This window comes from Drosophila subpulchrella, chromosome 3L (genome assembly GCF_014743375.2).
Source record: "Drosophila subpulchrella strain 33 F10 #4 breed RU33 chromosome 3L, RU_Dsub_v1.1 Primary Assembly, whole genome shotgun sequence".
NCBI lineage: Eukaryota > Metazoa > Arthropoda > Insecta > Diptera > Drosophilidae > Drosophila > Drosophila subpulchrella.
The window spans coordinates 4,042,188-4,066,998 of record NC_050612.1 but is presented as its reverse complement, the minus strand read 5'-3'; the positions used below and the strand labels follow the sequence as shown (position 1 = coordinate 4,066,998).

The 24,811-nt window shown below is 45.0% G+C and overlaps 4 protein-coding genes across 5 annotated transcripts; 2 read left to right on the top strand and 2 right to left on the bottom strand.

The window, feature by feature from the left end:
* Positions 1-5,661: 5,661 nt before the first annotated feature.
* Positions 5,662-10,809, bottom strand: LOC119553130 (guanine nucleotide exchange factor subunit Rich). The gene is made up of 3 exons (XM_037863323.1): positions 10,670-10,809; positions 8,496-10,586; positions 5,662-8,290 (listed from the first exon to the last, which is right to left on the bottom strand). Exons 2-3 carry the CDS (start codon positions 10,566-10,568, stop codon positions 6,065-6,067), a joined length of 4,299 nt encoding a protein of 1,432 aa, XP_037719251.1. The 5' UTR covers positions 10,569-10,586; positions 10,670-10,809; the 3' UTR covers positions 5,662-6,064.
* A 553-nt stretch (positions 10,810-11,362) lies between these two features.
* LOC119553867 (ATP-dependent RNA helicase Ddx1) lies at positions 11,363-14,383 on the top strand. The gene is made up of 4 exons (XM_037864519.1): positions 11,363-11,493; positions 11,548-11,599; positions 11,652-13,321; positions 13,780-14,383. The coding sequence occupies exons 1-4, from the start codon at positions 11,478-11,480 to the stop codon at positions 14,223-14,225; spliced, it is 2,184 nt and encodes a 727-aa protein (XP_037720447.1). The 5' UTR covers positions 11,363-11,477; the 3' UTR covers positions 14,226-14,383.
* On the bottom strand, positions 14,184-15,283 carry LOC119553868 (GSK3-beta interaction protein). The gene is made up of 2 exons (XM_037864520.1): positions 15,207-15,283; positions 14,184-15,144 (listed from the first exon to the last, which is right to left on the bottom strand). Exon 2 carries the CDS (start codon positions 14,915-14,917, stop codon positions 14,453-14,455), a length of 465 nt encoding a protein of 154 aa, XP_037720448.1. The 5' UTR covers positions 14,918-15,144; positions 15,207-15,283; the 3' UTR covers positions 14,184-14,452.
* Positions 15,284-18,512: 3,229 nt separating this feature from the next.
* Positions 18,513-24,770, top strand: LOC119554046 (dnaJ homolog subfamily C member 5 homolog). 2 transcript variants are annotated; one of them, XM_037864783.1, is made up of 7 exons: positions 18,513-18,732; positions 20,324-20,462; positions 20,523-20,675; positions 20,738-20,869; positions 21,901-21,963; positions 22,509-22,713; positions 23,410-24,770. In XM_037864783.1, exons 1-7 carry the CDS (start codon positions 18,698-18,700, stop codon positions 23,430-23,432), a joined length of 750 nt encoding a protein of 249 aa, XP_037720711.1. In that variant the 5' UTR covers positions 18,513-18,697; the 3' UTR covers positions 23,433-24,770. The 2 variants fall into 2 exon arrangements, with proteins under 2 accessions (XP_037720711.1, XP_037720712.1); XM_037864784.1 differs by lacking the exon at positions 21,901-21,963 and having other exon boundaries at positions 18,515-18,732.
* The last annotated feature ends 41 nt before the right edge of the window (positions 24,771-24,811 follow it).

The window sequence follows — 24,811 nt, the reverse complement described above, 5'->3', positions numbered from 1 at the left end:
GTTGGGGGAGAAATAGCAACTTGCACTGCCATGTTTCCTTCCATTGAACTGCACAACAGACGGTTTACCGAGAGCAAGGATGGGTATGGGTCTGGTGTCCTGGGCGTCAGTCTGTTTTTAAAGTTCATTTGAAATGCAAGCCGTTGTTTTGTCTGAATGACTCGTAATCTATGCTAATGAAATTGTTTTTGGTTTCGGGTTTTTAAAACGAATTTCAACCCCCTGCCGGACTCACAAAAACTTTCCGCATAACAACCGAAATTACCGGAGGAGCAGCAGCTACAAATAACAGCAGCGAAGGGTGCCAAGATAAATAAACAAAATGTGTGTTGGCTCAAATTGAAAACCAAGTGTAATGTACTTGAAGATAACGCCATTTCTTTCTTTGCATTCAGATGGCTATCTAAATAAAATGCAAAACTATTGAAGTTCCGAACGTTTGTTAAAGTCCTCAAAATAATTTAATATTTAGTGTAATATTTAATTTAATAATTGGAAAATCTATACTAGTTCGTATTACCCTACCATAAATTCACTTACAATTTCGTTTTATTTATTTTTCGGTAGTTATTCCGGATACTCGTAGAGTAAAAGGGAAAGTATGTCGGAAGTACGTACAGGACGAATGGAGCGTTTCCGACTTCATAAATAAAATATATTCTTCATCAGGTTTAAGTCGAACAGATCATGCCTGTCTGTCAACCAACCTTATAAACGATAAGTTCTTGGAAATCATAAAGGCTAGACAGTTGGGATTAAGCATGCAGATTCTAGAGATTCCTGCGCAGGGCAAGTTTATTTGCACAGAATGCCATTTTATTATACCCTTGCAGAGGGTATTATGATTTCAGTCAGAAGTTTGCAACGCAGTGAAGGAGACGTTTCCGACCCCATAAAGTACATATATTCTTGATCAGCATCACTAAACGAGTTGATCTAGCCATGTCCGTCTGTCCGTCCGTTTCTACGCAAACTAGTCTCTCAGTTGTAAAGCTATCGGGCTGAAACTTTCCCAAAAGTCTTCTTTCTTTTGCAGGTAGTATATAAGTCGGAACCAGCCAGATCGGACAACTATATCTTATAGCTTCCATAGTAATAATCGAAAAAAAAATTTATAAAATCTTTGGGGCTTTTTGACCTCCTTCGCTTGGAAATAACATTTTTTAATTAGTTCTTAATTTCAAATTTAATTATATCAAAATCGGTCGACTATATCATAAAGCTGCCATAGGAACGATCGGAAAACTGGTGGGAAAATAATATGGAACAAATTATAGCTTCGGTGTTTTTATACCCTTGCAGAGGGTATAACGATTTCAGTCAGAAGTTTGCAACGCAGTGAAGGAGACGTTTCCGAGGAATAATCGGAAAAACATAAACCTCCTAGGCTTGGAAATAAAATTTTTTAGTTAGTTTTGAATTTCGAATTAAATCTTATCAAAATCGGACGACTATATCATATAGCTGCCATAGGAACGATTGGAATATTGGTGGGAAAATAATATGAAACAAATTATAGCTTCGGTGTTTTTTTACATATTATCTTATACTGTTGGGAATATAATTTTTTGTATTTTTAAGATTTTCGAATTCAATTTAATAATTATAACTGCAAGGGTATACAAACTTCGGCTTGCCAAAGTTAACTTCCTTTCTTGATACTACCTATCGGTAAGTTATGACCCTGATTAGTAACTACCCGTATGTAGTAAGAACATGGTCAGTAACGGAACAGTCTTCGATAAAAGTATAAAACGTATACTGTAGAAATGCAAAGTTGATAATGACTTAAACCATAAAAGTTTGATTGAACTTATTGCCGTCCCTAGTTTAATTATAATTTTATTTACTTATATTGATTTGAACATCAGTTATCTTAAATTTGAGAATATTTTACAATTATATTTTATATTATATTTTTCATTTAGAAAGAAAGTTTCACCGAACCATTCTCAATACTGTCGCCAATACATTTCTGTAGCGGCTAGTCAGCGAAAATCGTTCCACTGCGAACTTGCATCCAATATGCTTAATTCGTTTACCAAAATGCCAAAACACATTTCCACGTTATAGGTCCTAGTAAAGACTTTTATTGCAACCACAACAAGCTTACATGCCATTCATCCCCACAAAGCGATACTTGCCACAGCTGCAATAAACCCCGGCTGCAGTTGCAAGTTGCAACTATAAACTGAATAGCACATTCATATGAACATGCCTGCACACACATATGCATGTTTGTGTGTTTATTGAGGAATTCATCAAAATCGCCAGGCAACTCGAATTTTCATCGGATATTCGGCAAAAGTTGTTTCTTCTACGACCACAACACACGAGGATGCATTTGTACCGGCACTAAGAAAAAACACCCTTAACTGAAAAAACTATGACTAATACCACACGGTGCTACAAGCTTTCGAAAATTATCGATCTGTTTTTATTTATTTAACACTTATGAAAATAACACCCTAAGTTACATTCTATTTCTTAGGACGTATGCAACAGATAGGAAAGCGTTTCCAACCCCTTAGGAATGGATATCTTTATTGATCAGGATTACAAGCCGAGTCGAGCTAGTCCGTATGATCTTAAAAACTATTAGCGCTAGAGAGCAAGGATTTGTCATGAAGAATCCCATTATCCTTTACCATCATAAGGAACCACGATCACGCGATCACGCCAATAAGATTTGTTAAAGTTTCCAAAACTTTGCAACATTGTTACTTGAAAACTGAATGTATTTACACCAGTGAAAATTACACGAAATAAAATGCGACTAAAATTATATAATTCCAAATAATAACTTTAATACCGACAAATATTAATTAAGAAAGAAAACCACCAAATGTTGACCCATTTCCACCAATTTTTCCTATGGTATTTATATTGAATAAAAACCAATTTTCCTGGGGTCAATTCGTTCATGGCAATTATCTGAGTGCATCCTTAACCCTTGACTGACCGGCAGCCACTTTGCCGCTCTTCCCCGCCCACCACATCTCCTCATCCTCCTCCTTCTCCTTTAGCTCCTGGAGGACGAGAGTCGCATGTGGCGTTGTTGATTACATTGTAGTGGCTGCGTGGTTGTTGGTGCTGGATATTGCGTTGTCTGCGGCGTTATTACAGTTGTTATTGTTGTCGGTGGCTGCCAGCTCCTGGCCGCAATATAAGGAATTCGGAAAAGTTTCTCAAAAAATGTCTGCGCACTTGACGGTGACGGCGACGACTTCCGCTGCAACTTGCCATGTGTCTGGTGTTGATGCTTTTATTTATGTGCTGCCGCTGCGCCCGCCACCTCCGTGACTGTAGGCCGGCTCTTCGGCGAAGCGTCAATAGTTGTATTTCAGCCCGCCCGGATCCGGAAGGATGCGTGGTACACGAATTCCTGCTTTCCAACTTAAATATTGCGCCCCGGGGGCCCGACGTTTGAGAGCGAACTCGCAACTTCTGCGACTTTGGCCGCCCGCCTGCCGCATCGTAACATTACAGTGATTACGCCCAGTAAGACTTACGGTTTTATTGTAAGCTGCCGGGTCCGCCATCCATAGACGCGGAACTCTACACTCAGCGAAAAATTCAGTATTCGAAGTAGTATAAGTATCAAGTTGTTAATTAAAGGCTGCTTATGTTGGCAGATACTCAAGAAAACCATTAGACAAGCATGTAATTTTGTTGCGTTATGTTTATTTACTAACCACTATTCCTAAAAATGATTAAATAATCTCTTGAGAAACACGAAAAGAAAATCCGCTTTTCCCAAGTGCATATACTGAAGGTGTGCATTTGTGTGAGTCGAACGTTGTGAATTGGCGATGCGAAAACTTGGTGGGAAAACTTCAAAAGCGCAGCTCGCACAACACAGACTCGACGGGGACAGCACTCCGGCGATGGCACTATCCTAACTACCACCTGCATTACCAAATCAAGCAAAGCACGTAATGAATCAGTCACAGCGATTAACTTTTACAGCAGCAGCGAACAAATTAACTGACGTTGTCGCAGAGTCAACATGCCAGGTCACAATAGTCGCTGAGGTGAATGTCATGGCCTCTGATCCTTTGAAAATTTGGGAGACGTGAAAATACGCAACGCTTCCGGTCTTCGAAATCATTTGACTAACGCCTAGTAAAAGAAGATAATCTTCGTGGAAAAGTACGTAACAGGTAGAAGGAATCGTTTCCGACCCTATAAAGTATATATATTCTTGATCAGGATCTGTCTGTCCGTCCATCCGCATGAACGCCCAGAAATCTCGGAAACTATAAAAATGAGAAATTTGGGACTTGGCCTTCTTCAGCTTCTTGAGCAGCGCAAGTTTGTTTTAGCAGGATGCCACGGCCACATAACGCTTATAACGCTAAAATTCGTCTAGCACCCACATTTTTTAAGTACAGGCGAAGAAACACCGATTTTTTTATTTTTTATCTACTTTAAATTTTTACATTTTAAACTTTTTACTTTTATCTACTGATTGTAACAGCATGGACGATGTTCTTGGGACTACGGGACTAAGGTCATTGGTCATTAACTATTAACTAATTGTGCGATTTTAAATTGTAATCTTTAAAACAAGGAAGAACGCTATAGTCAAGTACCTCGTCTATTAGATAACCGTTACTCAGCTAAAGGGACCAAAGGGAAATGGAGATATGAAAGCAGCACAGCGCGATTGAAATGCGCCACCTACCGGCGGTAGACAGACTTAAGCGTTATGGGCGTTAAAGTGGGCGTGGCAAATTTTTTGGATCAATCGATAGGTATTGACGAGACCAATACATTTCAGTTAAAATTTTTTATCTAGCATGAAAGTTGTGGGCGCCACAGGCTTGGGTGGCTTGTGGGCGTTAAAGTGGGCGTGGCATATTCGAGTAACAAACTTGCGCTGCGAACAAGGCTACGGAATCTAAATCTGAAATCCCAATTCTCTATCCTTGATAGTTTCCGAGATATCCACGTTCATATTTACCATTTTTTGAAGTTTGTGGGCGTTAAAGTGGGCGTGGCAAACTTTTTTTTGGGTCAATCGTTAGGAATTGATGAGAACAAAACATTTCAGCTAAAATTTTTATTCTAGCATCAAAACTGTAGGAGCCAGTTTTGGGCGGTTTAAGGGGGTTAGAGTGGGCGTGGCACTTTGCTGAAACAAACTTTCGCTGCGCAGGAATCTGCGTAAGAAGCTCAGGAATCTGCACGCCAAATCTCAATAGCCTAGCTCTTACAGAGATTGTTTTGGCTTGATACAATATACCCTTTTACTCTATGAGTATAACGAGTATAATAACAAAAACATTTTGATGTTTGGACCACATCCTATGAAAAATAAATTATAACCACAAACTAAACGATTTTATATTATTTTGGTAATTTTATATTCAATGAAATTGTCATGTTCATTATTTCATGAAAAAATATTTTACTTAACATAAAAACTAACAATTATTTTGTTTCTTAGAGTGCACTCTATTAGCCAACCTATGAGACATTTATTTTACCATGAGAAAAAGAAAACGGGCCTTCGAATGTTTTAATGACTGAGTTATTAGCAAGCAATAAATCATTTCGTTAGTTGGATGTTTATAAGTTCTTCATGATTAGTATTTTTGCTTCGTAAATTCTCTCAGTGACTCCACGCAGTAATATTAATATACCAGAGACACTTATTGTTAAATAGTTTCATTTATTAGTAAAAATATAATTTTATTTGATTTGTATATTTAAGTATATTGTTTGTATAATTTTAATTAACAAATATTGCAGCAAATTTCATCTACTAAATTATGGATTACGTTACGTATGCTTCATACGGTTTTACGGTTGTTTGTTTTGGTTAGCCGGCGACGCTTCGTTGTCTGCGTGTGAGTTTCTGTCCGGTCCTTTCTCTAACCCTGTTTCTGAGTGTGTACGCTGGCTTACAATTAACAGAAAATTTTAACAACGACTTACAGCAACAAAACGATTTCCACCACGGAAAAAAAAGTGCTCGTATAGAGTACGTATCTTCCTCCTTGCGCTGAGTATGTGGAGTACGGATTAACCTCTCGGATAACGGCTAACGGGTAGCGGCTTACATGAGGCGACAGCCCTCCCGCTCGCGGCTGTTCTGCCGGGGCAACTGACGCTGGGTGGGCGTTGAATGGGCGGAAGAGCCGCTGGCCACCGCTGCGTTCCCGTTCGACTCTAGACTTGCGTGCCGCGTGAGCCGCTGTAGATTTGGGTGGTGGTCCGCCAACGTCCATTGGTTTCCGTTTGCCTGCTGCGATTTTGGCACAAATTCGCCCTCCTCATTTTCCAGTCCAGTGGCGATGTCCACGCCCTGCTCGGTGCCCGGGCTGGAATCTTGGAGCGGTGAGCAGGCGGTCTCCCCCAACGACTGTATGTACTGTTCCAGCAAGTAAACGTGAGGCTGCAAAGTGAGGACAAATCCCCGGTACAAAGATCCACTGTGTTCAAAGGTGCTCTGACTTAATTGCTTAAGGGCTGTCTCCGTGCGCCGACAGGTGTGAACAGACTCGCTCCGGATTATTCCATTAACAATTCGAGAGATGGAGGCCGCATCTTGGAGCAGAATGGAAAGAACCAGCGCGTAGTCCGTGCAGTTAGCCTCGATAAATAGCTGCAACAGATAACGCAGCTTGATGGACAGCTTCTCGGGTAACGGATCGGCAGCTAGGTCGTCCTCCGATGCCGGCAGCGAGTAGAGTCGGCGGTAGCGGAAGTTGTCGAACGAAAGCTGTGAGCCTGAGCGCGTCTTCAGCACTGGTAAGGAGCTGGGCTGCTGCAACTCTTCCTCCTCCTCCCTAATACTTGGCTGCAGCTGTGGAGACTGCGTTGCAGCCCCATTGGGCGTGGCAAGACTAAAGTAGCCAGATTCCGACGTCTGTGAAGATCCCCCGCCACCTGTCTGCCGAAGACTGACGCGTAGCTGGGCAAAATCGTCCTTTACCGAAGTCGGAAACGGGCTGGGTAGCTGCAGTTCCAAGTGTAGTGCCTGCAGGGCTCCGGCAAAGTCGTCCAATTTAGCTGCACGCTCCGATTCCTGCGACAGCCAGCTAACAAGGTGAAAGTCCAGATAGGCGCACATATAACCCAAATCCGTTAGTTTGTGGTTCTGCAGCAGCTGGCGTGCATGGCGCTGGAGAATCAGATCGATGCAGAACGTCTCGCGCTGCTTAGTAGACCGCCGACGCACCACTGTAGGTGCCCCTGAACTGCTCGTTTCTGTCACAGGAGCTACTGGTGGGGCACCAGGAGCTTGTTTGTCTTTTTGCAGGTTGCTAGTCACGGTGGTGGAGAAGCTTCTCTCTCTGGCAATGGGACCGAGGACCATATTAAAAGCATCTGCATTCTGGTTCACCTGCTGCTGTGTGTTCACCTGGGGAGGCGGTGCAATTTTTACATTCACAACCATCGAGGAGCGCGGCGAGTCGATCTCGTTTGGGTCGATGGCTTTTAAAAATCGGATAAGATCCTTGGCTAGCTCCCACTTTCGCTGCTGCAGAGCAATGTCTAGCAGCATAGTGGCATATTGCTTGCTTACTACAGAGGGTTCCAGATTCTGCAGGATTATAAGGTAGCTGGCAGCCGTGTCTAGCTGTTCTGACTGCAGACACATTTGGAATAGATCCTTGGGCTTACCAGCCATTGAAAACAGATACGGCCATAGGGCGATCTCTGTTTTGCGGGCACACTGCACAATTGTCTCCAAGTAGACGGGGAACTCCCTTATAAAATCCAGAATGCTAGGCAACTGGGCGTCCGGAATGGGATGTTTGCTAGTGGCCTCTTCTTCGAGAACCTCGTGCAGGAGTAGTTCCAGGGCGTGTGGAAAGTACGGCAATGAGCGACACGACTGCGCGATCTCCCAGGCTGAGTATCCAAGATTCCGCTTGATCAGCTGGCGAAGCACTTTGTGCAGATAGATCTGCGACTTGCGCTCCATCACAGCAAATGGTAGTGAGAAGTGGGAGCCCTGCTCGTTGGCATAAAGCGTGCTTTCGTTCTCCACACCTAGCACAATCACATTGTCGAAGAGCACGACCAACGGATAAAGTTTAAGCGGAAATCCCAGCATGATCCGCTTGGACATAAAGCTGTGCATACGCTGAGCACCGCCTTGCTCTCCCTCGCGTCGCTCCCTTCCTGGTGGCAGAATGGGAAGCCACACTCGCATACCGTGGGCCCCCGAGTAAAGCCAAAGACAGTCGCGCATAGCACAGCGCTCCAGGGAGTGCGAGAGCCAAAACACTTCAACGCAGCTAGCCAAGCACGTGGCAAGCAAAGTGTTGGGAACCTATTTGGTAAAAGAGCAAAGTTAACATTAGTGATATACAACAAATTCATACGAATTATATTTAAACTATCCGGTAACGGCAGGTTCGGCATCGAAAAGAAAATCAAAATGCAATTCTTCTTTAGTGTACTAATAGACACCCTAAAGCCCTTAGATATACATTAAGTTTTCTCTTGTTTGATTTTAAATTCAATCCATAATTTACCTGTTCGCTGGCGTCGCGTTGGATCATCAAGATGCGCCCGCAAACATTCACGATTATAGTCTCCGCTTGCTCTCCACCTTGCTGCTGACCCTGTGGTTTTAGCTCATTCTTTAGGTTCGTCACGGTCAAACTCACAATGCATGCGGGGTGGATGCAGATGCTCTTCACATCCAGTTCATAGGCACACTGAATATCCAATGCATAGGCCGACTTTTTTGACATGTTGAACAGGCTCACGATCCCATCGGCTGTGAGCACAATCAACTGGTGCCGGAATGAGTTTAGGCTGATTACTGGCGCACGCACCTGCAGCTTATGGCCGTACTGGTTATCTAGTTTGCAGTCCGCCGGATAGCAACGCAGCTCGTCTGTGCGGTCCAGAAGTGAGTAGCAGCCCATGACCACAAAGCCATGCCACCAGAGAAGACCTCCGGAGACAACAAAATCCTTCTCCTGCGACTCATTGCCGAAGAGCTTCCAGCGTCGGGTCACCAGCGAGTAGTGCGCCAGTCCAGTGCGTCCAGCCACCGCTAAGTGCAGTCCGTCCGGATCAATTGCAGCATATCGGATTGGCCAGTTGGTGGCCGCGTAGTTTAAAGGTAGCTGCAACACTGTCCAATACTTACTTTCCGTAAGAATGCTGCCCGTATGCGGGCTCTGTTTCAACTCGAGGCAGTCTCCGTCGCCGGACATCGTATCATTCGAGCCAGCACCGCTTGAGGGGAATGTGGCCTGGCTGCCGGCGTACGTAAGCTCCAAGTTATTGCCCTGGTTGAGATACAGACAGTCGTCGCCCTGCAGCAGGATGTGCGGATTTGTCGTCATGCAGGGATTCATGCTTAACGCACTCTTTACAAACTGTAGCTGCAGCACATTGCTTTTATCATTTTCCTCCCTCTCCGGCGGCTGTTGCGTCAGCATGAAAAGTTGGTAGCCCTCGGTGGACCATTCCAGGCGGCGGAGTTTGAGTGGATTTTGGCGAACCAAGTCTACGTTGAGGCCAAAGTCCCAGCTTAGAGTAGACATCAGCAATGCTCCAAACGTGCTCCACAGGGACAGACCGCCATTCGTCCAACTAACGGCCAGGACGCAGCCGTCAGGGCTCCACTTTAGCTCGTTCACCGAACCCAGACTGCCGGGCAGCACATTCTCCGTGAGCATGAGGCGGTGCGAAAACTCCAGACCTCCGGTGGCATCATCTATTGCATAAACATTAACCGCGGAGCTCTCCTGGCCGTAGGCCAACAGTCTGAACTTGTGGTTCACGCTGCAGACGCTCGCATCCTCCACGTCCGGCACCCAGAAGCCGTGCATGTGGTCGGTCTCGAATCTCAGATGGTTGGCAATTAGGAAGGCGGCACGGCGATCGCTGAAGACGGCCGCACAGCCTCCGATGAACGGAGAGTATTCCAACGAGGCTACGTAGGAGTCCCTGCTCAAGGGCGGAACGCTCCGGGCAGACGACTGCTGTGGCTGCTGCTGCACATAAAAGGGAATGTCGCGCAGCTTAATGGCAGCTAAGGCTGGGAGCTCCAGATCGTTCTCCGCGTGCTCCAACTGAGTCCACTGAAGACGCAGCAGTTCGCAGGATTGGGTTGCTAGAAGCAGTTCGCTGAGACTGATACAGCACACAGTTGTGATGACGGAGCCCAAAGTAACGCTGCACAGCTCGCGCACGCTCAGCCGGGGAATGTTCTCCTTAATGAACAGCTCGGCGGAGTCGCGCTTAAGGCTCGCGGCGGGTGGATCCACCTGCAGAAGGATCCCACTTCCGTTGGCATCGAAGTCCAGTTGGTACAGCAACAGGGCGCCGGAGGCGGTGAGCAGGGCCAGCTGCCGCGAGTCCGGCTTCCACACGATCAGTTGGTTACCGCCGTACTGCCGCAGGGAGTCTTCCGTCCGTCGGAAGTAGGCGATGGGAATGAGCGGGTTCGCGTACCATATGCCAAGGAAGTCATCGCCCACGGCGGCCACGAGTATTTTGACCGCGTCGCAGCAGATGTGCCGGATGCTGGCGCTCTCGCCGGGCAGCGCCAGGCCCACCCGCTTGGGCCAGCCCACGGGAAAGTACATCCTCCGAGTGAAAAGTTACTGCGCAAACGAAAAACTGCATTAGCAAGGGCAGGGCTGCGGAAAAACGGATTCAGTCAGCGCATGGGTGCGGGTGCATTTACATTCTGTGGGTTACGCCCAGTTTTACATGGTCTCCCTCGCCTAATTAGCACTTTTACCAAACATTCCACGGCACAACAAAAAAGTCTGCGCGATTTTACGCGTATACAAATGTGAGTGTTGGCAAACGTCCCAAAATCACAGCTGTTTGCCAATCGTTGTTTCGCACCACTGATTTTGTTCAAGCAACAGTGCTGGTAGCTAAGCTTTTTTCCCGTTAGGAAAGACCGTCAGTTGTTATGAAAAATACATTCTTATTGATATTGCAAACAATCCGTGATACAGCTTTGGCTTGACATGAACATCTTTCCATTTGAAGAACTTATTTAAGAATTCAAGAACATAAGCGCTTATCGACATAAATATCATATTCTTGCCTAAATTAAAACAGATGTTCAAACATCCTGTAACCCCTGGCAATTCAAAAATGTTAGAAAAATTATACGAACGCGGCACAAAATAACATTACAATAAGAGAAATGCTTATGCTTAAATCTAATGAGTTTTACATTCATGGAAAACCTTAAACTGAATCTTTATCAAATAGATTGTATGGTTACTTAAAGCTTATAAGCTTATAATTTGAAATCTTGTCCAAAAGTCTGTAAAATTAATAATAATTACTTTTCCAAAACCTATGTATTGTTTACCAACATGGGTTTGCAGCACTGAGAAGTTCAAGGTTTTGTAGTTCCGAAACTGGTTCCACCATAAACCACTGTCAAATTGAACTTAATTCGCATCTCGAACTGAATAAATCAGCCGGCTTTCGAGCAGTAAAGAAAAGAGGATTTTAGAAGTATTCTCGTAATGACTGCATTCGAAGGTAAGTTAAAACAATATTTATAAAGCTTGTTCTTGACTAACCCTTTTGCCGCAGAGTTTGGTGTGCTTCCGGAGCTGGGAAAGGCCACGGACGAATTGGACTGGACGTAAGAAGAAAAATCCCTTGTGTTCCAAAAAATTTATAAATCTCCTTTGCAGCCTCCCCACCGATGTCCAGGCGGAGGCCATTCCTCTGATCCTGGGCGGTGGCGATGTGCTGATGGCGGCGGAGACCGGGTCGGGAAAAACGGGCGCCTTTTGCTTGCCCATCCTGCAAATCGTGTGGGAGACTCTGCGGGATCTGGAGGAGGGAAAGGCGGGCAAGGGCAGCACAGGCGGAGGAGCGGTAGCGCCATGGACCATGTCCTTCTTCGACCGCGGCAACGCCCTAGCGGTCACTCCCGAAGGCCTGCGTTGCCAGTCGCGGGAGTTCAAGGAGTGGCATGGATGCCGGGCCACCACCGGTGTGCGCGGAAAGGGAAAGTTCTACTTTGAGGCCACGGTCACAGACGAGGGTCTGTGCCGCGTGGGCTGGTCTACGCAGCAGGCGAACCTGGATCTGGGCACCTGCCGCATGGGCTTTGGATTTGGCGGCACCGGCAAGAAGTCCAACAACCGTCAGTTCGACGACTATGGCGAGGCCTTCGGTAAGTCGGACGTCATTGGTTGCCTGCTCGATCTGCAGCGCCTGGAGGTGAGCTTCACCAAGAATGGACAGAACCTTGGGGTGGCCTTCCGCCTGCCGGAAAACCTTGCCAAAGATACCTTTTATCCGGCAGTGGTGCTTAAAAACGCAGAAATGCAGTTTAATTTCGGAAAGACTGACTTTAAGTACTTTCCGGGAAACGGATTCGTGGGCGCTTGCCAGGCAAAAACCGAGAATACCAAAGCCAATCCGCTGGCCAGTCCCGCAGCTGGAGCCGCCAGCGCCAAGCCGGCGCCGAACGCCCCCCAGGCCATAATCATCGAGCCCAGCAGGGAGTTGGCCGAGCAGACCTACAACCAGATCGAGAAGTTCAAGTACCACCTGAGCAACCCCGAGGTGCGCTCCCTGCTGCTTATCGGGGGAGTAAGGCTGGAGGAGCAAAAGGCGCAGCTGATGCAGGGCACCCACATCGTGGTGGGCACACCAGGGCGGCTGGAGGAGATGATCAACAGCGGCCTGGTGCTGCTAACTCACTGCCGCTTCTTCGTACTCGACGAGGCGGACGCCCTTCTCAAGCAGGGTTACACCGAACTGATTGACCGTCTGCACAAGCAAATACCCAAGATCACGACGGATGGTCGCCGGCTGCAGATGGTTGTCTGCTCGGCCACGCTGCACGCGTTCGAAGTGAAGAAGATGGCCGAGCGCCTGATGCACTTCCCCACCTGGGTGGACTTGAAGGGAGAGGATGCCGTGCCGGAAACGGTACACCACGTTGTCTGCCTAGTCGACCCGCAGGCAGACACCAGCTGGCAGTCACTGCGCCAGCCCATAAACACCGACGGCGTCCATGATCGGGACAATATTCATCCGGGCAACCCTTCGCAGGAAACACAGTCGCAAGCAGTCAAGCTGCTCAAGGGGGAGTATTGTGTCCACGCTATAGAGAAGCACAACATGGATCGGGCTATAATCTTCTGCCGTACCAAACAAGACTGTGACAACTTGGAGAGATATCTCCGCCAGCGTGGAGGTCAACGCTACCCGTGCGTCTGCCTGCACGGCGACCGGAAACCACAGGAGCGTAAACAGAACCTGGAGATGTTTAAGCGACAGCAAGTCAAGTTCCTGATTTGCACGGACGTGGCTGCGCGCGGTCTTGACATTACCGGACTGCCGTTCAGTGAGTTTTAAATTTTTATCTCTAGTCAGACGACTCCCCAGGAAAGGAAAGAAGTCTTGAGTGTTAGCAAAAGGGTATTCTCAGAATAGGAAGAACATCTCATAACGAATATCAATTAAGTTATACTGAAGTTAATTTTTGATTCGATCAGACGGATTTCGGTTGGATTTTAAATTAACCTCCCGGAAATAGTTAGATTTGATAAAATCCCTATACGGTAAGCCGTATAAACCTAAGTCTTAACTAGCCATTTGTTTACATTACTCTTAAATGTAGTTTTTTTATTTGTTTTAATCTTACTTTTTTTATTTAGCCAGGATACAGTTTTTGTTCTGAGTTCTAACATTTGTATAAATTATGATAAATTTAAAGCTTGTCTATTATATATTTGCCAAAACTTATTTCATGCCATGCTCTTTCGGAAGCGTCAAATAATGTACAATCCTTCTCATCATCAGTGATCAATGTAACGCTGCCCGATGACAAGACCAACTATGTGCACCGCATCGGACGCGTGGGCAGAGCGGAGCGCATGGGGCTGGCAATCAGCCTGGTGGCCACGGTGCCGGAGAAGGTTTGGTACCACGGCGAGTGGTGCAAGTCGCGCGGACGCAATTGTAACAACACCAACCTGACCGACGTGCGAGGATGCTGCATCTGGTACAACGAGCCGAACCTGCTGGCTGAGGTGGAGGATCACCTGAACATCACGATCCAGCAGGTGGACCGGGCCATGGAGGTGCCAGTGAACGACTTTGACGGAAAGGTTGTGTACGGCCAGAAGAACTTCAACACTGGCAGCGGCTACGAGGACCACGTTGAGCAGTTGGTGCCCACCGTTCGCAAACTGACCGACCTGGAGTTGCAATCACAATCTTTATTTTTGAAACGCCTTAAGGTCTAAAACGGATCTGGAGCTGTATTCGTTTGCTAAGCAAGGAGAGGGTATCGTGAAGCGAGGACTGCGTGACCAACTCACGCGGGAATACTTTTGCGGCACACACACACATAAATATGTAGGAAATCAGAGCTGTCGCTCTGCCATTACGAGTAAACATTCAATTAAACTAACATTAAAATCTTCTGTCTAAAGAGTAAACAGCCTCGGTTGGGAGCTGGAACTCGTAGCCATCACTCCTCCTCCTCCTCCTCCTCCTCGTCCTCTTCGTAAAACTGAGTCCGCATCTGCTGCAGTTGTCTAAGTTGCTGGCACAGCTGGTTGCCGAACGATTCCACGTAGCGAGGGCTGATCTTGTCTAGCAGTGCATAGGGCGTTTCAAAGATCTCTTCCTGCTCCTCGGTCTCGTCCTGGTCCTGTCCCTCGCGAAGTAGGGCGCAGATCCGCGCGTTCTCGTCTATGGTGTCGTATTGGGAGGAGACGATCTTAAAGCCACGACTGGTCACCTGCACACAGCAGGTGGCACTCTCGATGGTGCGGATGTTAAGGTAGATCTGCGTGGCGTCGCTGGCCAGTTTGGAGGAGATGCAGATCTCTGCAACGTGGGCCTTCACATCATTGATAATGGCGTTAGCCTCATCCTCGCAGTTGAAGACCTGCTCCTCCCCGTGCTCAGCGCTGGCTTTCGGTTCGCCCATCCTGTCAGAATCTCTACGGAGGGCTTCGGCTCGCCTTTTAATTGAATCCCAGTCGATTTCGTTCGGTTTTTACAGGCGCAACATGTCTTTCTGTTTCATATGTCAAAGCAGCTGTCTGGTGTCTGCCAAGCGTTAGTATATTTCTGATTAGCAAACGAAGCGGTGCGTTCCGACTTTTGTTTTCTCCATATTACATTTGATGAATCTTCGGGACCATTATTTGGCTGCTATAAAGGAACTAAATTTTAGCAGCTAAAATTAATGACCAAATATACTTATACCGACTTACTATTGTTCTTGTATCCGGTTGGATCGGCATATTGAACTGCAGCGTGTCGAACGTACAAAATTTAGAAAGTGTATTTATTTTGTAGATCGTATAATATATTTTAGTCACAAAAGTTGATAGATATTTCATTACATTTTTACCTTGATAAGAGGTGTTTTTGTTTGATTTGATACACTGTCAGTACGAGATCTACAATATTATTCTTTCCAGCAGCTATTATCCCAATACTCGCCAATAAAGTAAAAAATTCAAAATTTCTTCATTTGAATAAACGTCTTTGTCTCTGTTTTTTGACATAAGTTTTGGTTGTTTGAAAATAAAAATACTCAGGTTAATTTTGTATTTTTTTTTATTTATATATTTTTCTAAAAACAAGATAAAACAAGAATCTATTTGTTACTGCAAAAAGAAATTACAAAATTGAAAGTAGGAAAAGAGTGACCAAAGAAAATAATTAATGATCTCAGTGATATTTAGTCAAGGATATAATATTCACTGTTTGAGAATAAATAATAGAAGTCTAGGCATATATTATTCTGCACGTCCTGTGGGGTAGTACATCTACTAAAATCCCAAATTCCCCCCGCAGATAATATACGGTTGGCAGCTGTAACACAATTGAATGTTCCAGGATTCGCTAAAATGCTGTATCCCGGGCACGAATCGTAGAACTTCTTTATTTCGACAATCATGTTTTCGTATTGACTTTTAGACAGATTATATTCTTGCTTGTCGGAATTTCTTCTGTTCTTCATTTCCGAGGATGTGGATATGCCGCAACGGCCGCCAGATGAAAAGCTAAAAGTAGTTTCTGTCTTTTCGTTTTGAATCACCAGCCACGTATGTAAAAAACCATGAAAATCGAAAACGCGACTGTCATTGTAAATAGTCACTTTATAAAATTCCGATGATCGTTTGTTTCGAACAGAATTTATATAAAAAATTATATGATATGAGAAAATGAAAAATATTATCCTAAAAGAAAAATTTACCAGATTAAAATTCTGCAATGCTGGCTAATAATATTAAGCACACAAATTTTACAATAACAAAAGTTTACAAAATTTTTATTGAAATGAAATACAGCCTTAGAGAGCGACGAAAAATAATAACCAAAAGTCAAAAATTTCTGTGAATTTATAACATTTTGGACGTCAGTTGTTATCAAACACGCCACAGATAGATAATAAGCAGAAATAATTTGTTTTTTATTAACCTATTTAAAATGATTATATTGTGAATCACGAGCAGGGAAATTTGAGATGTACTTATCGAAAAACAAACAAATATGAACATTTTATTTTTTTTTTATATCACATAAAGATTTCAATAACGCTTACCATCGTTATACCCGTTACTCGTAGAGAAAAAGGGTATACTAGACTCGTCGGAAAGTATGTAACAGACAGAAGAAATCGTTTCCGACCCCATAAAGTATACATATTCTTGATCCGGATCACTAGCCGAGTCGATCTAGCCATGTCCGTCTGTCCGTCTGTCCGTATGAACGCTGAGATCTCGGAAACTATGAGCTACAATACTACGGACAGACGGACATGGCTAGATCGACTCGGCTAGTGATCCTGATCAAGAATATATATACTTTATGGGGTCGGAAACGCTTCCTTCTGCCTGTTACATACTTTCCGACGAATCTAGTATACCCTTTTACTCTACGAGTAACGGGTATAAAAATGGCAGGAAAACCCCAAAATCGGCTGCAGGAGGTCAGTGCAGATGAAATAGGACGCCTAATCCAAGCTGTTGCCTTTATTGTGGGATTTCACCGACAGGAAGCAATACCACAACAGGGGCAAATCCGCAGAGTAGTTGAAGTGCTGGAGGCGATCCACTAGAGAATCCCAGTGCGAAGGAACATGCCGAGTGGGATTTCGCTCTCTACATGGACATCCTCCCGGGCGTGTCCTCGGAAATAAAGTAAAACCTGGCCAAAAGAATTTGGTTACGTTGTGCTAATATAAGTATCTTTTTAGCAGAACCACCAGTAATACGATATCCGACGACCTCTTCATTAGGACTCCGGATACCACCACCACCAGCTACTTGGCCAGCTTAAGCGGAGCTTGAGGACCCGCTGGCTTATATAGGGAGAATGAAATTAGGACGCCCGCTAAGCAACAGTTGGAGAAGCCATAGCCAGCCACTGCCAGGATGCTGGGCGACTTCCTGCAGCATCAGCGGATCAACTCCGTTCCCAATCCGGCTCCAACTTTCTCAAGGTTCAATATGCCTTTTGGGACTCGGAGCTGGACTGCGGTGGAGCGGGATAGGTGGCGAAGCATCCGTGGGACGAGAAGGAAGCTTTAAACTACTAATTTACATAAATAAAAACATTCGTTGAACATTCCATTTATTTTTTTTTTAATTCTTTGTGTACCAGCAGACTCCTCCTTTTTAAATTTCTCCAATTGATTTGTTTTCCGTTTGGCAACAAACCCAGCTGCTTGACAGTAAGACCATGCTACATGCATTGCGGGTGAACTTTGAAAACTTCGGTCACACTACAAAGAATACGATTTTTCGACTAGTGAAACTCTTAGTCGATCTGAGTACTAGGCTTAACGTTTTTCGTCGGGTCTGTTTTTCAGCGCGGTACTCAGATGAGCTAAGGAAATACCAGAAAAAATACCAGATTTTGCGAGTGAATTTCGATGAACGCCGTTCTCGCTTCAGCGGAAAATAAAACCGCACACGCAAATAGATTCAGTATTCCAGTGTTTTATTCAGTATTCTTTTACGGTCTTAGGTGTACTTTTGTGTACTTGGCGTTTCGGGATTCTTTTTTTGACAAGGAAATGCATTTGATCTGCAATTGCGCCATAATAATAATTTTTAGGGGGTTACGTCTTACTTTTGTGGTATCTTTAGGTATTTTCTAGATGGATCTGAGTACCGCAATCAAAAGGGGACTTGAAAAAGGGCCTCTCGCTCTCTCTCATAGCTGACCAACATAGCGTATACGCAGCCTAGAGGTTCTTGTATTGGTAAAATATCTGAAAATGAAGTTTACATGGAACATTTCAGAAAGAGGTGACCGAAATTTAACAATTCACAAGTTTAAGGAGTATGGTACGTAATCTAAAAAATATTTAAAAAGAAAAACACTTAATCGTTTTTTGCAGATTAATTGTATTTAATTGGTATTTTTGAAACTGAAATGGTATTTATTTGTAGGTTGGGTGGTTGTTTTTATCGTTATCGGTGGGTAACCAGTGTTGGCTTGCAGGAAAACGTCGAAGTTGTTGAAAACATCGATAGAACAGAATAATCATCGCCCTCGTTCCACCTCTAATTTCATTGCGAAAAAAAATAAGAATCGGGCATCGGCACGGACGACTGAAACTGCGATTTTAAGAATACACGGACAGAGTTGTGGTGCTCGGCAGACAAAGACATTCAGGGCGTGTGACAGCGATCGCAAGTGCTAATTACCCGTTCGCAGGCGAAGTGACAGAGGCACAGGCTTCAGAATGAGCGCACCTGGCATGGACAAGAGAAAACTCTCGTAAGTATTTTGCAGAATTCCTTCGTTTTTCCTCCGCTGCGCACACACACACGCCGTCGGCACAGTGCACACACAGCCCTGTGTGCGAGTGTGAGTGGCAGATGCGCGCAGGCAGCGCAGTCGGCGTGAAATTGATTTTTCGCGGCAGAAATTTTCTCGAGCAGCAGGCATTTCCTTGCTGCGTTGGGATAAACAAGGATCAGGGCCAGGGGTGGGATGGTGATGGGGAGGGGGAGAGGCAGCTGCGGCAGGAGAGGACAGGCGAACAAGCGATTTCGTCCTGGGCAAGGCCAAGGACGAACCCTGCAATCTGAGCAAAGTCGATTTCTTTTCGAAGGCGAATTCAATAATCGCATGTACCCATCGAGTTAATGTAGAGTTTTCTTTTGGGCGAAAGTTTGTTACAGGTAGAGAGTAGAGTTGATCATTGATCAATACTTGAGACTCGATTTCATGAAAATATAAATGGAGTTGGACATGCCCCATGACTTCCGCCCGCTAAAATCTCCTGACTGCATGACTCACGAGTTCCTCACATTTTTAATACGTTTCTAGAGAAAAAACGCTTCAAATAGTGAACATTTGAAGAATGTTTTCTGTTTTCACTTGGCACCAAGTCACACCAGCGTATCTCTTAGTCGGGGCAGCCGAGCTAGGTCTTGTTTAGCTTGCCATGCAACACATATCGAATTCGCTAAGTGAGCGATAACAGCAGACCTATAGATCCCCAATCGCACGCCACCTAGCAAACTAGCCAACTAGCCAACTTGGCCGTTATCAGCCAGAGAGTTTTACAGCCGCATTAGCCCTCTCTCCACTTCTCCACTACCCAACATGAGTAATGCCAGCACGAACCGCTTTTATTTGGCCCAGTTCTGGGCGCTGTCCAAGGCGAATGCGAGTTGGCTTCGCCTGTCGTGACGCCTGCCAGCGTCCTTGGCCCTGTGCAGCCGCCCACCACCCACTGGCCCTGGGCCTCGCATCCGCTTGAGCCCCTAATCACCCTCATCATCGTGGTCCTCAACCACTTTGTGAAGCGCTTGTCGTCTTATCAGCTCGCAGATTCTCAGAGCGGGGTTAGACATACATATGTAGCTTCCCCCTGCACTTGCCCAGCTTATAAATAGCAGCCCCCTGCTCGAGAAAATCCATACGGTGTGCATGCGGAAGGGTGCAATTTATGCTGCACGCGACCCTGCTGCAGAGCCATCAACGCCAGCTGCTTCCGACCTGGACGCTCTCAATGCCAACGCCTGGTCCGCGGGTGCGGGTGCGGGTTTGGGAAAGCCCACAGGTCCAAGCGCTCCCCTGGAAGTGCTCCCATCGCGTGCCACAGCTAACTGTTGCTGCGGTGACTCATAGCCCACAGGTACTTTCCATGGCTAGGCTTTTATCGCCCTCGGCCAGAGAGAATCATACACTGCTGATGGAATGTCGGAGGCACAGTACAACTCCGCTAGGAGCAACACAGAGCTTCCTGAAAATTTATCGGACACTGTGTATCAGCCCTTAATTCCAAATGCTGAGTGGTCGATATTATCTCACCACAATGCGGCGACTGGTACTAATGGTATTTCTTCTTTTTGTGCAGCACATCGGGCGACTCGCTCTACGAAATCCTGGGACTTCCGAAGACAGCCACCGGAGATGATATCAAAAAGACTTACCGGAAACTCGCACTCAAATACCATCCCGACAAGAACCCCGACAACGTCGATGCGGCCGATAAGGTAAAGTATTGACACATAATGGGGTCCCTAATACTTTTCTAAACGCCGTAATTTTTGCAGTTCAAGGAGGTGAACCGTGCCCACTCGATACTGAGTGACCAGACGAAGCGCAACATATACGACAACTACGGCTCGCTCGGCTTGTACATTGCCGAGCAATTTGGCGAGGAGAATGTCAATGCGTACTTCGTGGTCACATCGCCGGCTGTGAAGGTCAGGAATCGTGGTATTTCGCATCGCTCGACGCGTTGAGTAACCTCTGATTTTTCTTGCAGGCGTTGTTTATCTGCTGCGCAGTGGTCACAGGATGCTGCTGTTGCTGCTGCTGCTGCTGCTGTTGCAACTTCTGCTGCGGCAAATTCAAGCCGCCGGTCAATGAGTCGCATGACCAATATGCACATCTGAATGTGAGTGAAGTTTGAATTGGATCAACCAAGTCCAAGTCCCTACACCCACACCCTAACCCAGTCCGCTACTAACTGAAATCGTTTTGATTTAGTTGAAAAAAGAGAAAACAAGAAAACCAATCTGGTGCAACGCCAATATTTAATCCCTTACGCATGCTTTCCATCCACCCACACACTGTACTATTACCAACTAAACACCAACACAATTTTGATGATTTTTGTGAGGAGATCCGTAACGTTGTTCCGTTAGAGAAGCTAATGTTTAGTCAAAAACTTGCTCCTACATCTGACATCAAAGCTTGCTTACCAGCTAACCGATCAATAAACGCCCAGCCATTTTTTAGTATAATTTATCTGGTCTATCAGCTTTCTTGGCACGCCACCTCTATTGTTTGGTTTTGCTTTAGACCCGTATAAACACTCGACTCTGGTTGCACTGCTTTGTTCTTAGTTTTTCGTTGGGGTAAGTATGGAGTTTGGTTTTGGTTTTTGGTTCCAAGTACTCTAAACACAGCAGAAATCAGAACCCTGATTTTTGAGCCCAGAGGTAAACACTACTAACCCATCCACAACTGTTCCGATCAATTCGAGTTAAGTTTTTCTTACGTATTAAAAATTTGATATTGTTTGTTTTGTAATGTGTACTTCACGAAAATCATCAAATGCTTCGAACGATTCTCTCTCTTTCTATTAATGTAAACTAATGACAACGACAACACTTACACGCTCGGATTTTCCGCGACTGAGTCTGCGAAATCGAATTTCCAGATATGTAAATCCAGCGATTTTGATTTCATCCACGATTGCTTTTCTTGTTTTTCTTGTCACATCCGCATTCAGTTTTAGTTTGCACCCACATCAGCAGAATTCTTCCTTTGTTTGATTGCAAGCCAAGGAAGAGAAGCCGAAGATTTACGTTTCTATTTTTGTTTAACTTTTTTTTTCTCAAAACTCTTTGCGATCGTCTCATCATATCCACCACCTACTACCACCCACAACCACCACACACTCGCTCTCGACCGCGCCGTCAGCGCCCCGATGGCAATCGAGAGGTCAACGATATGCCACCGCATCTGGGACAGCCGCCACGACTTGTAAGTATGCGAATCGAAAATGATAATGGCACGAGTACCGCATGAACTCGGGGAAAGATCACCTGCCTCCAGCCACCTGGCACCCACCAACTAACTAACACAAAGCCAATGACCAAATCCGAACTCTACTTTAACGGTAACCAAACCAAATTTATGTGTTCCAAGAGAACAAGTCCTACTAACATTCAGTCGCAAAATTAACTCGATCGAAAGCACCGAAGAAGAGATGCCAAAAAACGATGGTCTTTTAAAAGTTCTGCTGTAAATGCTTGGTAAATTATTTATGATTTTCTTACATTGCTGTAATCTGGCTGATTTTAAGTTTGTAGTACTTGGCTCAGTGTTCTCCTAACCATAAGCACAACAGTAGCATAATCGTAGCTTAAATGTAGAGTAGTTAACATGGCTTGTAGACCGCACACCCACCGAAAGTTTTTGACTAAACATTGCCAAAGGGACCAACCCTCTGAGCTCTCAGAGCTTAAATACGCCGTAGAAAATAATTTAATGACTGATATCCTAACACCAATTTGTGTGTCCCGCAGGAGGATGTTGATCTCGACGACGTGAACTTAGGTGCGGGTGGAGCCCCCGTGACCTCACAGCCGCGCGAGCAGCCCGGAGGACAGCCCGTATTCGCCATGCCGCCGCCCAGTGGAGCCGTGGGAGTCAACCCCTTCACCGGCGCCCCTGTAGCAGCCAACGAGAACACATCGCTGAACACAACGGAGCAGACCACTTACACGCCAGGTATATAAACAGTGGGCCAGAAGCCAGCCCCTCAGCCAGCCTCCGCAGAGGGGTAGCCCGTTAGCGACCCAACAAAGCGTCTTTGACCATCGAACTTGTTATTGTGCATAAATCGAACAAATATTGTAACCCTCGGTCGCTGGACAAGTGGCGCGGACACTCAGTCACCTCTCGACATAGCCCGTCCAGCGATCAGATCAGATTAACACCTCCTTAGCAGTTAAGCTCGTGTATACGGCAAGGTATTTTTTAGACCCTTCCTGTGTATGTAAAGTCTCACACATGCCCAGGCATAACCATACGTCCATGCGAACATGGGATCCACTAACTCAGATCTCCATGTGATATCGGTTTACCACACACTGCCCGAGCTGCGGGATGACCAATGCCTAAATTGATTGACTCAGCCTTCCGTTTCCTAGGTTTGTGGCAGCCGTTCGCAAGCCCCCATTTTTAAAGGACGATTATCAAGATCCATTTTCAAGCTTACGCAAGTTTTCTTTCCCTTACGACTTCATTGGAATTTCCTGATTACCATCTGTATGTGTTTCATAAAGGAATCAACACATGTAACTTTCGTTTAGTTTAAGTTTGTTTGATTTACTTTGATTTTATTGTTTGTTATGCAACGCGTAAATTTTGATTTGTTCTCACTTATCACTGTCTACTTTTCTCTCTCCCTCTCTTCACCTCTAGATATGGTTAATCAAAAATATTAGTCAAGTGCTGCGAGTGAGTCAAGCTCCGGGTGCATGCGAACACCACACATTCACATACAGACACAGAAAATACAAGCCCCTAAATCGTAACAGAAGAGAAAACCAGATTTATTTCTTAATTATTAATGTTGTTTTTAAGAAGCGCGATATGTTGAAGCGAGTAAACATATGAACCTATGTATTTATTTTAAGCCGTAGCACTTAGCTCTAATTTTAAACAATCTAACTTCGTGGCAGCCTCTCGGCCAGTCAGGTTGATCTTGTTCCAATTCGGGGAATCGATTCACCAATTCCATTGTTCAAGCCATTCACCTAGCTGCACAGCTATACACAACTCGAATCGATAGCCCAGCTGCGCACCCACCAACTCCATCTATCCAGCCATGCTACAAGCACCTGCGGTGCTGATCAAATTGTATATCGGGAGTTAGTCTAGACATTTGCTTGGGGATCGGATCCCTTCCGGCGCAGCTCCGTGAGTTGGGATTCAGCCGCAGTGGATAATGAATCGACTTCTCGCGAAGAGAGGCACTGTAATTATATATATGTATATGATATGTGTATCTAGTTCGCATTTGTGTCGTCGCCTAGTCTAGCTAAATTGTTCGGTGGATCGCCTCTTCGCCGATTGTTTCTGTTAATTTGCACTGAATTGTTAAAGCAAGAACTACTTATGTAAAGAGGATGAACTGTAGAGCGATGCGCCCAGCAGATGCTCCGATCCGATTCTAATGCAAATGTAAATAAGTCAAATTAAACAATTAAGCATCACACAGTCAAGCAGAGGAGGACGAAAAAGAACACTATAAAGGGCGAAATAATTAAAGGAAAGATAAATTATATAACAGATATTAATAATCCCCTCTATATATATAAATTAAATACAAGTAATCAAAAGTTCAATTGTAACCCCCGAAAGTATTGCACATATGTATTCTGAATTGTTTCAAAATTGAATTGAGTCCTTATTGGTTTTGTTTAATTGTTAACCCGCTTTTAAATGTAAATGAATGCGATTAGTCCATCAGTAATTAACTTTTATATACGTAGTATTCCCATTCTAAATCACTGACATCAATTACTGCGGATCAGCTCTGGCCCGGGTTTAAAATTCTAGGGATCGTATGTCCGAGTGCCCTGGCTCATTAATAGTGTACACTTCATATATGAAATTCAATTAACGATAATTAAATTTTACGGTCTTGCGTGTGTATTTATTGTTCGTACAAGTCAAAGCAAAAATACTAAGTAAACTAAATTTGAACTTAACAATTGTTTCCAAATTTCAATTGTATTCTGGTATAACACGAAGAAACCGAAATAAATTTACTATACAAACTCACCGCTGCGTATCATCTCTCTATACCCACTCCCACAGG

Coding starts and splice junctions, on each gene's coding strand:
- LOC119553130 (XM_037863323.1), bottom strand. CDS start 10,568: ATGTACTTTCCCGTGGGCTGGCCCAAGCGGGTGGGCCTGGCGCTGCCC. Junction 8,291..8,495: donor AACGCGACGCCAGCGAACAG/GTAAATTATGGA, acceptor TTTACCAAATAG/GTTCCCAACACTTTGCTTGC.
- LOC119554046 (XM_037864783.1), top strand. CDS start 18,698: ATGAGCGCACCTGGCATGGACAAGAGAAAACTCTC. Junction 20,676..20,737: donor TCACATCGCCGGCTGTGAAG/GTCAGGAATCGT, acceptor TTTTTCTTGCAG/GCGTTGTTTATCTGCTGCGC. Junction 22,714..23,409: donor GCAGACCACTTACACGCCAG/GTATATAAACAG, acceptor CTTCACCTCTAG/ATATGGTTAATCAAAAATAT.
- LOC119553868 (XM_037864520.1), bottom strand. CDS start 14,917: ATGGGCGAACCGAAAGCCAGCGCTGAGCACGGGGAGGAGCAGGTCTTC.
- LOC119553867 (XM_037864519.1), top strand. Junction 11,600..11,651: donor ACGGACGAATTGGACTGGAC/GTAAGAAGAAAA, acceptor TCTCCTTTGCAG/CCTCCCCACCGATGTCCAGG. Junction 13,322..13,779: donor CATTACCGGACTGCCGTTCA/GTGAGTTTTAAA, acceptor TCTCATCATCAG/TGATCAATGTAACGCTGCCC.